We start from the raw sequence: 15,068 nt of genomic DNA, 5'->3' as shown, positions 1-15,068 counted from the left end.
CCCTAAAGATGAGGATTCCAAGGAATTTGGGCGTGCTCTCTTGCTATAAAAGGGCAACTTGGGCACCTGGCTCTGTAAGAAAAAAGGTTTATCCCTGCTCTTGGCGCCAGGCTCTGCCTACCCAGCCCAGCCCGGCGGGGTGAGCCGGTTCCTGCAGCCCCGGGCCGGGGAGCGGCACCCGGAGCCGTCGGGGCCCAGCACGGGGCTGTCCCCGGCTCTCACTTCACCCGCCGGGTCTGGATCGTGGGAGCCTCCACGGTGGGCTGACCCTGGCACCGGGCTGGGTGTTGTCCTGCTGCAGGTCCCTGCTCAGAGCCCTGGGTTTGTCCATCTATTTTTCCCTCGCTGTCCCCTCGAGGAAGCCGCGTCCCGTCGTGTCCCCCGCTACAGCGCGGTGTTACTGAGACTCAGGAAGGCAAAGCCCGTGTGAGCCCCAGCGTTGCAGCTTTGCCCCTGTGACATCCCGAGCCCTTGAGGAACAGAGGCTCCCCCCGCAGCCCCCCCAGTGTTTTGCTTCTCCTGCCGCCCGCCCGTTCCTCTGCCGCGGGATCGTCCGCGCCGCAGCCAAACGCGGGTTTCTGCCGCCACCTCGCGATGGAGCAGCAGCCCTGGGATGTCGCGACGGACACAGGGCCTGGCAACACGGCTGGATCGGGATTCGCTGCTTTATTCGTCCGTGTAACCCCCCGTGCCCAGCAGCCCCGACCCCTGGGGTGCTGCTGGCAGCAGGCGGGGCTGGCAGGGACGCGGCTCTTCCCGGTGCCGTGGGAGGAGCTGCACCCACCCTGCTACCTTGGGACGATGTGCTGATGCCAGTGCCACGGGAGGACACTGTACCCGTCTCCAGGCCGTGGGGGGGATGCTGAGCTCACTGGGTGCCTGCTGGAGGGGGGGAAGCAGCAGCACTGTCCTCCCTCGGCAGCCCCGAGCACGTTCCTCGTGTCCCAGACACGCACGGGTGGGAGTGATGCTGCCGAGGGGAGGTTTTGGACCTTGGCTCCTGTGCTGCAGACGGACAGAGGGGCCGCCCGGCCTCCTGCACCCACCATGGGCAGTACCCTGCCGACCCTCGGGGCACCTCAGGCACTTATCATCCCCTCCCTGGTGGTGTCCCTGATGCTCTTGAGGAAGCTGAAGATGTGGGACCCGCCCGTGCCTTTGGCCTCCAGCGCAGACGGGGCCTTCCCCAGGGCAGGGCCAGCCCTGGCACCGGGCTCTGCCCGCCCGGCCCTGGCTTTGGCCGCCGCCACGGCCACGTACTTGGTGACCACGGTGATGTGGTAGGACCTGAAGTCTGTCAGTGCAGACACGCAGCGGTTGAAGGCCCCGCGGAGCCGCCCGTCCCCGCGGGACAGCACGTGCTGCCTCAGGGACGGGCCACGCTGGATCTCCTCCACGAAGGCTCTGTGGGGCGGGGGCATGTAGTTCCTCATCCTGTGCAGGAAGGAGGCTGCAAGACACCGGCAAAGGGTGGAATAAGTTATGGGTATGTGGATTAAAGGCCCCAGAGAGAAGCCAGCCCAGAGCTCTGCTGCTGGCACGGTTTGCAGGGACCACGGTGCTGGTGGTGCTGAGAGCCTGCACAGCTTCCTCTGCTCTGCCTCCAACTCAGTGAGAAAGAAAACCCATACTAGGTCAGTGCTCCATTAGGGTTGGTCTTAACTCCAAAAGACAGGTTTTAGCCCTGCTCTCAGCCATTTGGTTTGGTTTATTTTGGGGTTTTTTTGCTAGTAGAGTGGTTTTGTCAATTTCTGGTAAATATTTCTGTTGTGGCTGGACCAACTCTCTGAATGGATGGGGTAAATCACTGGCAGGATGCAGGCAGGCTCTGCTCCCTCATCTCTGGGCCCACAGATAAACTCAGTAAAAGGTTGACAGGCAAAAAGCAGAGTGTGTCCTTTTGGGAATTTATCACGGTGAGGAAGCACCCACCAGAGCCTCATTTGTAACCTAAGGAACTGGGCAGAGCCTGGGCCCAGAGATGGGCACGTGTGCTGCTGGCTGGCAGAGCTGGCACAGCCGTGGGAATTGCTCCGGCTCATCTCTTCCCCTGCCCCTTATTTGCCTGGAAAAGGAAAGGCGTGTGGCTCACCGGTGTCCTGGCTGTGGCGGATCCCCAGCAGCTCATCGAAGGCGTGCAGGACCGTGCTCTGAGCTGCGCTGCCCCCCGAGAACGCCAGGGGCTCCTCGGACACCCCCTCATAGACCAGCCCGGCCGGCATGGCAGGATTGTCCTTCCAGCTGGGCGGGAGACACGGCGGTCAGGCAGTGCCCGTGGGGCAGCTGGGGACAGGGACTGTGAGAGGGGACTCTGGGCTGGCAAGATGGAACAAAACCTTCCTGGCCTGACCCCTCCTCACTCAGCGGTGCCAGCCCTCCTCACACGGGAGATGAACTTGGAAATCAAATGCTGTGCCAAGGTGCACCACGAGGCTGTGGGTGCAGGGAGGAATCCTTAATTTTCCTTTGCCAGGAGCTAGGGATTGTTCTCTGGGGTCACCATGCCCTGGTGAGCACCCTGTGGCGTGGTGCTGGGACACCCTGCCCTGCCTGGCTGCACCTCCTGCTCCAGCTCGGGAAGGTTTGTGTGAGCAGAGCTGCCTTGGGGAGGGAGGGGGCACTTGTCTGGGCAGTAGTGGCACAACAACAATTCCTTGAATGCCAGTGGCCATTCGAATAAGCAGCAGGTAGAGTCACCCAAATGCTTCTCTGAGTCCCTGAAGTTTGTACTTTGGATTTTCCTTTGTTCCTGTTACTCAAGGTTACATCTCTAAAAGCATTTAAAGGATAAGTAGAGGCTGGGTCAGGCTGCCTCTATTTATCTCCACAGATAACAAGGCTGGGATGGGATTTCCTCCCTCTGAAGCTGCTGGTCCTGGGCGGGCTGGGAGCCAGGAGCTCCCCCCACACACCCTGAACTCAGAGCCTGTCAGCCCCCACTGTGCAGAAACGGAGAAGTGCTCGCTCCCAAACAAAGAGAAGAGTTACGATTTCAGGGAAACAAAGTGCCTGGCGCAAAAATATCTGTTGACCTCCTGCAGAATGCTCCGTCCTGGGAGGCTGCTCGGGCTGTGGGGCTGCAGGGACACATTTTGCACAAACTGCACAGAAAATAGATTCATTATCAAATACCAGAATATTTTTAGTTCTCCCAGGGTTGTATTTATAGTAACCTCTACTAGTGGGAAGTTCTTATAAGCAGAAGGGAATTTTAAAGGCATGTTTTTCCAGGCTGATGACCATCAAGACAAGGTCAGCTTGGATGAAAAAAATAAGAGAAACCTAATCAGGATGCACGGAGCCTTTTGACTTGGGAATGCTGAGACATGCCGGAGAGAAATAAAAATAGAACCCCCCTGAGCAGCCCGGGAGCGAGCGGCTGTGGAAGCTGCAGCCCCGCAGGGATGCTGAGGGATGGGGAACATGCCACGCTGGGCTCTCAGGGCTGTGATTCTGCCTTGCCCAAATGGCTTTTTCAGTGTCTGGGGGATATTTTGTTTTTTCCAATTGACAGAATTGTATCAGAGCAGCAGCAAGAGGCTTGTTAGGGATGTTTCCTTAACGTGCAGTGGGAAGAGCCTCCGCTCGGCTTCGCAGCCTTGTGTGCACAGCGTGGAAGTGAAGAGAAATTCCTCTTCTGCTGTCAAAACTGTTCGGCCAAGAGCAGGAATGATTCATTTGTGCACAGTTCTGGCTGTTGGGGCACAGAGGCCTTCTCAGGGCTGAGCTGAAGCGTGGGATGGAGTGTGGGTGGAGGGGGGCAGACCCAGCCCTCAGCCCTGGTCTGTGCCCAGCAGATCCAGTGCCTGGGAACTCCCAAGGGACAGGATCATGACACCCCGAGGAGCATCACTGCCAGACATAGGGCTCGTCCCCACCTTGCCCTGGGGGACCCCATGTCCCACCTGGGCTGCCCCTTCCCAGCACATTCCCAGTTCCCCCCGGCCCTGGGAGCTGCCAGCATGGTGGGTCTGAAGGGAAACCCCCTGCACTTACCCAGAGAGAAAGATGCGGATCACAGCATAGAACACTGCAGGATCCACGTGGTCTAGGAGGAAATCAGTGAGGTCAGAGCTGGCTGCCAGTCACACCAACATGTGTGTGGCTGTGCAGACACTGCCTGGCTGGGGCTGCTCTCACCGTGCATCCGCCTCAGTGCCTCCCTCATGGCCTCGATGGCCCCTGCCAGCTCCTCCAGGGCTCTCTGCAGGGTCTCCTCATCGTGCTGCAGGATGGCATGAAGGGCCCTGACGATTGCCTGTGAGAGAAGGGAGAACACCAAGTGACAGGGAGTGGGATACCTGTGTACAGCGGCTCTGGACACTCACTGCCACCTATGCCAGCTCTGCTCCTTCCCAGTCCACATGCAGGGGACAGGGTCACCTCGTGGGAGCACCTGTGGGCACTTTCCAGGTGAGCAAAAAGCCCTGGGACAGGGTGGTACCCACCTTGATACCAGGCACAGCTGCTTTCTCAACCAGGAGGGTGACGAGGACGAAGCCCCGCAGGCTCTCTCCCCCGGGCAGGGTGATGATGGGGTCCAGGTTCCTGCACGGAGCAGCCAAGGAGAGGGATTAGTGGTGTTGTGACTCAGGATTTCCCTGCACACCACAGGACCTGCTGAGCTCTTGGAACAAAACACTCCCAGGCTGCAGAGCCTCTTATCTGCACCCCAGGCAGAGAGGAGCTGGCACAGAGCAAAGGGGGAGCTGGTCTGGTCTGGTTTGGAGGCACCCACCACCCTCCCCATGCCCTTCCCACGGCCCATGGGTGCTGGACCTGCACAGACAGAGCAGCCCACGCTCTGCTGCAGTCACTTTGCTGTCATCTCAGTGGCATTTGTGAGACAAACCCTGGTGTTGTTTTGTGTGCACATCGAGAGAGGCTCAGCCTAAGCAGAACCCTGCAGTGCTGGAGAGCTGAGCCCATCCAAACAAAACCAACACCGTGAGAAAATAAACGAGCATCTTAACTACTTACTCGATTTCCAGAGGCCTGAAGGCGTTTCAGTTATGGCCAACAAATGCACGAGAAAATGCGGGAGAGAGAGAGAGGAGCATTATAAATTGTTCTGGTGACGGGCTGTGCTCTGCAGGGAACGGGGGAGTTGTCCCCAGGGGCTGCTCCCACAGGCACCCACGTCCCCACAGGGTTCCTGTGTCCGCCCGTGAGGAGCCACCCCAGCGATGGTGGGGGGTTCAAGGGGGTTTGGCAGAACAGGAGCAGTTTGGGAACCGTCTGTCCCCGGCACCTGCTCGTTGCTGCTGCCGGAGCGCGGGAGGAGCCGCGCTTCGTCCTCCGGCGTTTGCCCGTTTACCCGTTGGGGTCCTTCCTCCTCCAGTTGGCCAACACAAAGTCTGCGTGGCTGAGGATGGGCGGGAGGCCCAGGGCCTCGGAGACCTCCCAGTAGGGGACGGCGAGGTTTCGGGGCAGGACCTGGACGGCACAAAGCACAGGGGAAGATGGGGACGCTGCCAGGATGCTGAACGGTGCCCGTGTGTGGGCACCAGCCGGGCACGAGGGGTCACACTCCTGCTGCAGCTGCTTTGCTCCTGTGGGATGAGTTCCGTGGGAGCAGCATCAGCCCCCGGATCCCAAGGAGCAGGTGAACCTGCTCTGCGTTGTTGTTACCTGCACAGTGCCCTCCTCGCCCTCCTGCCAGACGTAGCCCATGGTGATGAAGCTGAGCACCAGGTGTGCCAAGTGCAGCTCCTCACGTCCTCGGAGGTGCCGGGTGCTCAGCTGCGGCATCTGCCAGGGAAATCCTTGGGAGCAAGGGGCAAGGCCGGCAGTGCCAAGGGCCCCCGTGGTGGGGTCTGTCCCACCTGCCAGGGTGAACCCTCCTAAATGCCTCTCTCTGCCTCCAAACCTCCCTTCCCACCCACCCTGCAGGATTTGCTCCTGTTCCACTTCTGCTGGTTTGTGAGCAGGGACAGTAATCCGTAGGATTTTCCTCAAAAAGGTGCCCCTCTTCCCGGTCCTGGGATGCCTGCGGGAGCAGCTGATCCCTGCGTGCCAGAGGGGTCCTTGGCAGGGAGCACGGCTGGGATGAGACACGGCTCTTGTGACATCTAGAGGGCCCCTGCTCGCCCTGCTCCAGCCCTCACTGGCTGCTGCCTCCCGGCTCTGCTTCTGTGCCGATGTGAAGGCTTTGCTGTCCCTGGTGTCAGCCCTGGCTCAGGACACGGCCGTGCTGCTGAGTTGCTTTCCCACGCGTTTTGCAGATGCTGCTGTGTCAGACCGAGGTTTGAGAGAGCTCCAGAGGCAGGGAGGAGAACACGGTACCTGGTGAACGCGGGAGCGGAGCCGGTGGCTGGCGATCAGCTGGGGCAGCTCGTGGGCAACCTCCATCCAGGGGCTGTAGGGCTCTGGCAGCTCTGTCTTGGTGGAGAGAGGCAGAGGGGGGGCTGTGAATGTGCCCAGGCTCCCAGCACCCACCCAGCCTCGCACATCAGGGCTGATGGCTCGTGTCTGGTTCCCTCTCCTGTAACAGGAGCCTGCGTGGTCACAAATTAACGGGTGATGAACACGACCTGTCTGTGCCCCTGCACTCCCACTGTGGAGCCAGCCCAGTGATCAACGGCCCCGCTTTGGACACGGGAGACCTGCAGAGTGACTGCTCTTCTCGTGCTCCCCAAAATCCTGTAGAGCCAAGGCCAGTGTTTAAATGGCAAAGCTCATTCTCCTCTCCCCCCAGCCACTTGCTGCAGCCACTTCTGTCATTTGAAAGTGAGGGGTTTGTCCTATGAAACTGCCTGTACCAAAACAGCCCCTGCCTTCCTCACTGCTCTTTGTAGCCAAATCAACCCCCCCCTCCAGAAAGCTGCTCACAACCCCTCTCTTTTCCTCTCAGTAGCATGCAGATGGGGGCACAGCCAGCTCCTACCAGAGGATCAGGAAGCAGGAAGCCGAACTCCTCGGAGACCTGGAACCTGCTCAGTGCCAGGGGCAGCGGGGGCTCCTCTGTGCCATCGCCAGCCTCCATCGCTGGGTGCTGGCCGTGGGCTTGGGGTGTGCTGTGGCCTGGCTGCCCTGGCAGGATGTGCTGGGCCGTGGGCTCGGGGTGTGCTGTGGCCTGGCTGCCCCGGCAGGATGTGCTGAGCCAGCGCCGCCTGTCCTGCAGCAGGAATGTACCTTGTCTTGGGGGGAGCCAGGCCCGGCCACCCAATGGCCAGAGGGTCTGAGCAAACACGGGTAAAGGTTGCAGATAAGGCTTTGTCATGGAGCAAACACTGATCTCTGTTCCCATGGAGAAGGCTTGGGGGACCTCCCTTGCCCTCGCTAAGGGGTGTCATTGGCTTCCCCCCTGGACCACCCCGAGGGGCTGCCAGGCTCCCATGGGATGCTGCATCGAGGGGGCCTGGGGTGGCAGCTCAGGGCCACTGTCCCTGCAGGTGGGGTTCTCCAGGATCCTGGCAATGCCAAACTAGTGTGCCATGGGCTGCTGACCTAATGGTGACATGCAGGAGCCAACCTCCTTACCTGGGGCTGATCGGTGCCAAGAGGCTCCTGCTGCCCTCAGGGTGGAGATGGATGAAATGGGGCTGAAAGGGACCGAACAAGGCTGGGACCCCACATCCACCCTGCACTCTTCCTGTTCCTCTGACAAAAGGCACAAACTGTGTAAGCATAAAACCAGGGGGCACCGGCCACAGCACCGGCTCTGCCCAATGCCTTTAATCAGTGCCCGTGGTGCTGCTCCAGCTCCAGTGCTGGGCCCACGTCTGCCTTCAGCTCCGGGTGCAGCTCCAGGTCTGTCTGTAGCTCTGGGTCCAGCTCGAGGTCTGCCTTCATCTCTGGGTCCAGCTCTAGATCTGCCTTCAGCTCCGGGTCCAGCTCCAGGTCTGTCTGCAGCTCTGGGTCCAGCTCTGCATCTGACTCCAGGTTCAGCTCTGGGTCTGGCTCCAGCTCCCTGTCCACGTCCTGGCTGGTGCTGTGGGGAGACCTGGAGAGGTGCCTCAGCCCTGACTTGACTCAGGGTGGTCTCAGTCTCCCAGGGCCACCTCAGTCCAGAGATGACCTCAGCCTTGGGGAATATGCTCATGCCTCACCTGGGAATCACCCCATACATCCCTGGGGAATCACCTCATCTTCTCCCCTGCCCTCCCTGAGGATCCAGCCCCAGGCAGGGCCCCACTCACCCCTCTGTGCCCTGCGGTCGCTGCCCATGGCACCAGCCCAGCACCTCCTGCTGCCACAGGATGAGGATGAGGACGATGGCCGAGGCAAGGATGAGCAGGACGAGGCTGGAGCCCAGCACCAGCCAGGCCAGTTGCCCATGCTCCAGCGCTCGCTGCAGGGGCAGGCCTGGCAGGAGACAGCCCAGCTGGCACAGGGCACCACCACCCCTGCCCACGCCATCCCCCCTCAGCTGCCTGTACCCACCTCCCTCCATCAGCTGGAAGCCGCTGTCCACGCTCCCCCCAGAGCCCCTCCTCTGGCAGCTGGGGGGCCTCCAGCCCGGGTAGCAGTGACAATTGCCCTTGTTGTTGCACACCTGGAACAGCCAGGGGTGGGGGTAGAGGTGTGCAATGAGCTCACAGGACCTGCCCCCCTGCAGCCCCTCTGCAGCCCCCCCAGCCCCGGGGGACTCACGCCGTGGCCGTGGCACATCACCTGGCTGTCACACCTGAACCCCAGCACCGAGCGTGGGTGACACGTGTTGTTTATACACACCTGGGAAAAAACCACAGCAGCTCCAGCCCAGCACTGCCTCACCCACACAGTGCTCAGCAGGCCCAAAGGGGAAGGAAAACACACTATTTCTAAAAAAAAAAACCAACAAAAAAAGCTACAGTTCTGCTCTGGGGCTGGGTCATGCCTTGTGCTCACACACCACCAAACCTTTATGCAATGTTTGCAGGGGTTTATAGTGTTTTAAAATACCTGGCACACTGCTGCAAGGAGCAAGTGTTTCTAAAACCTTCTTAATATTTACAGTTTACATCTGTCATTTCAGATGATTACAAAGAGCTTCCTCACCCTTTCAGAGCCACATTTTGTCCCTGGTGGGACCAGAAGTGGATCCAGCAATGCTGATGCATTCAGATAGTTCATAGAGACACACAAATGCTTCCTCACTCGGGCGTAAATCACGGCGGCAGCAGTTGATCGGAAGGGGTTGCTGGACGGGTACGTGCAGACCAACTTCCCACACCTGAGATTCCTGGAAAGCCAGTTTGCACAGGATGTGTGTGACACACACACACACACACACACACACACACACACACATGTACTGCCTGATGAACACAGGAACATTAAACAGCGTATTCTGGAGCAGTGTGGGAAAACATCAGCAGGACTGGGAAGTCCGAGAGAGGATCTGTGACATAAGGAGAGAAGCCAAAACAAGGACAACGCACAGAGAACTATTTATTGCTTCACAAATCTCATTATGAACTGGAGTTTTGACACTCCCCTTGACTGCCCAGTCCCAGTTAAATATGCATTTTGACAGAGCCAGTGCCAGTGCCCCCTCCCCAGCGTACCTCCAAGAACAGCCTTGGTACCCACGGCCTGTCTTGAACCCGCAGTGCCCAAACCTGTCCCGCTGGCTGTTGATCTCCTCATAACAGGCCACAGGAGCACTCTTTGAATCTGCAAGTTTAGCAATTATATTTGTTATAGTTCAAAGGAACACAAAGGGACATACTATAATAACTTCATTTTTCCTCCTTTAATTAGAGAAAACATTCCTGTCCCTGCCCTGGCAAACCCCCAGCAGCCCTGAACCCCAGAAATCAGCAAGGGAGTAGCAAATGGGGCAGTCCTCTGATAGAGTTCACCCACACGTGACAATTTGCTTTTTGTCACTTCCATTGTTATCTCTGAAGCACTGGGGGACTTCATTAACCAGAGCCAAACCCAAGCTTGAAACACTTTCCTAAGGCTGTGCCCTTCCCTCCCGGTGCCCCACTCTTACCCGAGGCCGGTGCACTGGAGAGCACTGAACATCATCATCCCGCCCCCAGCCAGTGCCAGTGCCACCAGAAGAGCCCGTTACCTTTCCCGTAGAGCCTCTGGCACTGCAGGTCCAGGGACTGGCAGCGTCCCTGGTAGCAGTAGCCGGTGCCGCGCTCGCAGCTGTGCCCGTCCTGCACGTACACGTCGGGCGGGCAGGACCCCGAGGAGCCGCTGCAGAACTCGGGCAGGTCACACTGGGAGTCCGAGGTGGGGCGGCACAGAGAGTTCTTCTTCCTGAACTGGAGAGCAGGAAGAGCTCTCCACCCTCCCCTGCCAGGCTGAGCCCACACAGCCCCTCCTGCTGCCGGGCACTCGGGTCACCACACTCGTGTGACACTGCCCAGGACGATCCCCCCGAGGGTTCCCAGGAAGCCCAACCCCGGGAGCCTCTCCCGTTGCACAGCAGGAAGTTTGGCTCCATCCCTCAGCATGGGGACATACTACTTCTCCAAAAATAAACAATGATTTTGTGATAATTATAAAAGTGTGCCTCACCTGACAATTTTTACAACACGGTCCAGAGGCACATCTCGCTTTCGGCATAAGCCGACATCTCCAAGTGCAGCACTTGTCATGCAGGCATTGCTGGGGAAACATGGCAAAACCCACATTATTCTACTTTTCTGTACCCCCACTCTTCCTCCTTCTCCCCAGGAGGCTACACTTGGGCAATACTGAGCAGAACAAACGGGCAAAGCTGCCACCAGACTGGTGCCATCTCAAACCCAACACAACCCTTCTGGGCTGCCCCCTGCTGCAGTGGGGCCCTCAGCCTCAAGGGTTCGTTATTCCCTCATCCCAAATGCAGGGATTTAGCCGCGGTTCCCGTGGCACCCACCTGGGGTGCCCCGCAGTCGCACTGCTCGCCCGGCTCCACCACCCCATTGCCACAGAAGGCCCCGCTCCGGGGGGACAGGGACCTCAGGCGGGGTCTGTTGAAGAGGCACACGCCTCTGCCCTGCTTCAGGAAGGTCTCAAAGTCTCTGACGCTGCAGTTGCTGAAGGCTTTTGCCCCACTGAAATGGCTAAAATAAAGCAATTTTCAGTTTATGTGTTATGCATTCACCACCCCTCGCTCTCTCCAAACCTCTGTGCAAGTCAAGGGCTCGCCCAGACACCGGCACAGGGCACGATGGCCCTGGGGGTCTGTCAGTTCACCTGGTCTAAAGCTCATTAACGGAGACTGAGAAACATAAGTACCCTCGTTTTGGAGAGCAAAGGTCTCTTTTGTCAAATTAAGCACTGAATTGCTATTTAATTATTCCTTTTTTTCGGTCTCAAAGGAATAAAAGCAGGTATTTGTTCACTGAAGGGGTGTTCAGGCATTGGAAGGGGCTGCCCAGGGAGGCAGTGGAGCCACCACCCCTGGAGCTGTCCAAGGAATGACTGGACCTGGCACAAAGTGCTCTGGTCCAGTTGACAAGGTGGTGATCGGTCACAGGTTGGACTCGATGCGATTCCATGACTCCATGATTCTAATTTGTCATAATTTTTGCCATGGAATGACATTTGCTGGGGACACCCCTGAGGAGGGGACACCCCGTGACCACCCCCAGCCCACTCACAGTGCTGAGGGGCTCATGATGCAGCCGCGCCCGGCACAGCCGCAGGCTCGGGGGCCGTCGGAGCTCACGCCCAGGCTGCGGCCCAGCACCTGTGCCAGCAGGACAGAGAAGGACTCCAGCGTCGCCTTCCCGTGGTGCTGGAGGGAGGAGAGAGCCAGGATGCCACGGCTGAGCATTCCCTGCAGAGCCCCCTGCTCTGGACGTGGATACTCCCACCCATCCCCGCCCTGCTGCCCATGGGCGAGCTCGGGGTTCTCGGCCACGTGGGCTGGTTGGGGAGAGGCAGGGGGCAGGTGGGACTGTACCAGGGCCACTGCAGCAGCAGCATCTCTCTGACAAGCCTTTCCCAGAGCCGCTGCACCCACAGGTGCTCCTTGGTCCCTGTACCTGGAACAGAGGGGAGTGCACTGGTCACCCAGCCCGGGACACCCCATGGCTGTGGGTCAGTGGGTCTGTACAGCCACAGTCCCCTCCAGTGGCCCCGATGGCTCTGCTGTCCCTGGGGGAGCTGGGATGGGCTCTGTGTGACAGTGTGTCCAGTGCCAGAGCCTGTGGAGCCTCTCCTCAGCCAGGGCAGGTGGGATGGGATGGAATGGGATTGGATGGGATGGCACCACCGTGGCTGCTGCACTGCCACAGAAGAGCTGGTTGGAAGGAATGCCTTGGAAGAAACGCTTCCAGAATATTAAGAAATCAGGAATTGTGTAAGAATTATGGCTTTTCAAAAAAGCATTTGTCATGGGAATCTTCGTAGTTCAACCTACATTGGTCTGAGTGATCTCTACTACGTAACCTTTAGTGCTAAGGAACCCTTATCTTACCCTAAGAGAAAAGCAATATCATGAGCCTGCAGTGCCAGGGTCAACTGTTTCCACTGTAAAAATCGCTGCAGAAGGTCATCTGGGTCCCCTGCTGTCTGTATTTTATCTCCCTTTGCCCACAGCTCCAGGGAGGACAGCACAATGGTGACGTTAAGGGGACTAAACATCTGAAAGCAGAAAGGAAACACCTTCTCACAGACCTTCCCTTTTGAACTCTGCTCACAAACACATGGGAAAAGCCAACTGCTGCTGTCAGCCCCTCAATGACATCTGTAGCCAAAAAGAATGAACACACCTAAAAAATAGAGAAAAATAGCAAGAGGCCTGAGCCAAAGCCCAGTAACTTCATAGGAAGGCCTTAGGGATTTTGGGACTAATTTCTCATTGCACACATGAACCATAATGGCACCAGTGGAGTGAAGAACAGGATTGGAAGCTGTTTATAAGCACCTGAGAGGAAGCAGGTTAATTGGATCAGTGAGAACAGGGATCTGCTGTGTGGAGAGGGGAGCAATGCTGGGTTTTGGCAAACTGCCTGTGTTCTGTCCATCTGCACGAGACATGGCCACTGCATGGGGAAGGATGTTCTTTTGCAGCAGACTGACACCCAGAGGAAAAACCTTCTTGGGAAAGTTGGAATTTTTTACATAACCTCCTCCTAAACCCAAAAGCAGCTAGGAGAGAGGTGACCACTAGTAACATCACCCCTGCCCACCCCTATCTTACTGCAGTACAAATCAGACTTTAAAACTCACATTGTTGACTAAATTGAAAGCCTGGATTATCTTCTGTGTGACAGCATTCGGGTCTGACCCCATATAGTTGTACTGAAAAACAACCCAAGAGGATGTAAGTACAGAATAATATCAGAACACTGAGATGATTCCCAGCACCCAGCCACGGAGATGTGAGCTACAAATTTGCACTCCTTCTTTCCTTCAAAATCCACAGGACACGTAATTTTTCGAAAGGGAAAACAAATCCCTGTACAAGCTGGGAGATGGCACCATTTCCCTGCTCACAGAAGTCAGGCAGAGGCAAGGAGAGTGTCTGGCACAGACTCACCAAAGCGCTGTCCAAAACCACGTACACTGTGAGGTATTTGGGAGATTGTGCTGCAGCCCAGAGGAGCTGGAAGAGAAAATGGGCTCCAATGTACTCCAGTGGACAGACCCCTGTGTTCTCTGGCCCCTCACCACTGCCCTTTGCTGTGCTGCTCAAGCCTCCTTTCAAAGCTTGTGGCCAAGCATCCGGCCAAAGCTCCCTGTGGGATCAGGCTCCTCCTCAGGGACAGGACAACAGCAGCACTGCAAGGGCAGGCACCGCTCACCTCGTCACCCCCGTGGGCCTTGGCCAAGGTCTCCTCTGCCACCAGCCCACCCAGCCCTCTCCCGGGGGGGCTGTGGGCCGGGAAGGAACCTGCTGTGTCCTCCTCGCTCACTCGATACACGAGGTGCTCAAACTCGGGGGAATCGTCCAGGGGCTCGATCCCGTAGCTGATGTTCTCAAACTGCAGCAAACCCCTGCCAAGGCAGTGGCACTGGCCATTTACTCCTGGCACTGCCTCCAGGCCATCCCTGGGCTCACCACAGCAAAGCCTGGCAGCACCCAGGGGCAGGGCAGCACAGGGACGTTGTGGTACCTTACCTGAGCCCCGAGCAGGTGCTGAGGGTCACTGCTGAGCTGGGGAAGCCATCGATGTACCCCCAGTAGTGGCAGCCTCCCTACAGCGTGACAGAGGACAGGGAGCCCCTTCTGTGGCTGGGAGGGCGATTCTCACCCAGACAGCTGGACTGGCTGCACCGGGCAGAGATTGGTGCCGTGACACTTAGGGTACGAACACCCCAAAGCAAGGCAGGTTACCTCCATCTGGGCTGAATCAGGGGGCAAAGAGCCCTCCTCATCCGACACGTAAATCTGGAAATCATCAGATAAAAAGGCACTACAAGAGAAAGGTGCAAAGTGAAGCACCTACAACAACATCCATCACCCTGAGCTTCTCGGGCTTCTCGCAGGTCCTGCAGCCACCGGGGAACGGGGCAGTGACTGTCAGCAGGGGCAGCATCAGGGCCAACTCACTGCTGCTGCAGGTGGATGGTGTAGGGCCTCCCCTCGATCCTCAGGACGTAGGACACTGTGTCCTTGTGCGTGCAGAAAAGTAGAGAAAGGGAGAATTAGGAACAGGGAGTCGGACCAGCACCATCTGAGGCCCCCTGAGAACACCAGGGATGAGCACAGAGCGGGTGCTGTGCTGGCAGCTCTGCTGTGGTGACACCATTACAGCTGCCAGCACATCTGCACCCCCCTGGCTCTCCTCTGCAGCTGAAGACCTCACTCCCCTCCACCTTCCCCCCATCTCCCCTCTCTCCCTCCCCAGCACCGTGCCTGCTGCAGCCACGTCACTCCGGTCACGTTTGCCGGCAGCCGCTGTGGGATCGTGATCTGGGATGGAACCTGCCACCCCAGAGGGGACAGAGACCCCCATGGCTGAGCCCAGAGCCGGGGGGTGGAGGGCACGGGGGGGCCCTGCCCGGCCTCATGCAGCAGCTCCAGGAGCAGCAGGAGCAGCAGTGGTGGCATCGCACACAGTGGCCCCATTGCGGGCTGGTAACAGCCCCACTGGTAACAGCCCAACAGCCCACCAGTAACTGTTCATGGGTAACGGCCCCACTGGCAACAGCCCCTCCCTCCCCTAAAGCAGAGGCTGAGGCAGAGC

General features: G+C 58.3%; 2 protein-coding genes across 9 annotated transcripts; both read right to left on the bottom strand.

The window, feature by feature from the left end:
- Window positions 1-642: 642 nt before the first annotated feature.
- Window positions 643-7,596, bottom strand: IDO2 (indoleamine 2,3-dioxygenase 2). 2 transcript variants are annotated; one of them, XM_032712410.1, is made up of 11 exons: window positions 7,095-7,596; window positions 6,887-7,042; window positions 6,286-6,381; window positions 5,632-5,751; window positions 5,318-5,436; window positions 4,981-4,995; window positions 4,449-4,548; window positions 4,141-4,258; window positions 3,997-4,048; window positions 2,093-2,241; window positions 643-1,450 (listed from the first exon to the last, which is right to left on the bottom strand). In XM_032712410.1, the coding sequence occupies exons 1-11, from the start codon at window positions 7,293-7,295 to the stop codon at window positions 1,080-1,082; spliced, it is 1,497 nt and encodes a 498-aa protein (XP_032568301.1). In that variant the 5' UTR covers window positions 7,296-7,596; the 3' UTR covers window positions 643-1,079. The 2 variants fall into 2 exon arrangements, with proteins under 2 accessions (XP_032568301.1, XP_032568300.1); XM_032712409.1 differs by having other exon boundaries at window positions 6,887-7,596.
- Window positions 7,597-7,624: 28 nt separating this feature from the next.
- LOC116799339 (disintegrin and metalloproteinase domain-containing protein 32-like) lies at window positions 7,625-14,963 on the bottom strand. Of its 7 annotated transcripts, none has more exons than XM_032712404.1 (20): window positions 14,738-14,963; window positions 14,432-14,493; window positions 14,216-14,294; window positions 14,000-14,076; window positions 13,683-13,875; window positions 13,418-13,483; window positions 13,108-13,179; window positions 12,353-12,519; window positions 11,837-11,918; window positions 11,532-11,668; window positions 10,805-10,991; window positions 10,462-10,551; window positions 10,007-10,205; window positions 9,492-9,600; window positions 8,983-9,166; window positions 8,596-8,676; window positions 8,386-8,497; window positions 8,142-8,307; window positions 7,819-7,945; window positions 7,625-7,788 (listed from the first exon to the last, which is right to left on the bottom strand). In XM_032712404.1, exons 1-20 carry the CDS (start codon window positions 14,948-14,950, stop codon window positions 7,681-7,683), a joined length of 2,511 nt encoding a protein of 836 aa, XP_032568295.1. In that variant the 5' UTR covers window positions 14,951-14,963; the 3' UTR covers window positions 7,625-7,680. The 7 variants fall into 7 exon arrangements, with proteins under 7 accessions (XP_032568295.1, XP_032568298.1, XP_032568292.1 ...); XM_032712407.1 differs by having other exon boundaries at window positions 7,625-7,758; XM_032712401.1 differs by having other exon boundaries at window positions 7,625-7,945.
- Window positions 14,964-15,068: the final 105 nt, after the last annotated feature.

The sequence above is a fragment of the Chiroxiphia lanceolata genome, chromosome 28 (genome assembly GCF_009829145.1).
Source record: "Chiroxiphia lanceolata isolate bChiLan1 chromosome 28, bChiLan1.pri, whole genome shotgun sequence".
Classification (NCBI taxonomy): Eukaryota; Metazoa; Chordata; class Aves; order Passeriformes; family Pipridae; genus Chiroxiphia; species Chiroxiphia lanceolata.
Note: the sequence above shows the minus strand (reverse complement) of the source record. Positions and strands in the feature narration are given on the sequence as shown.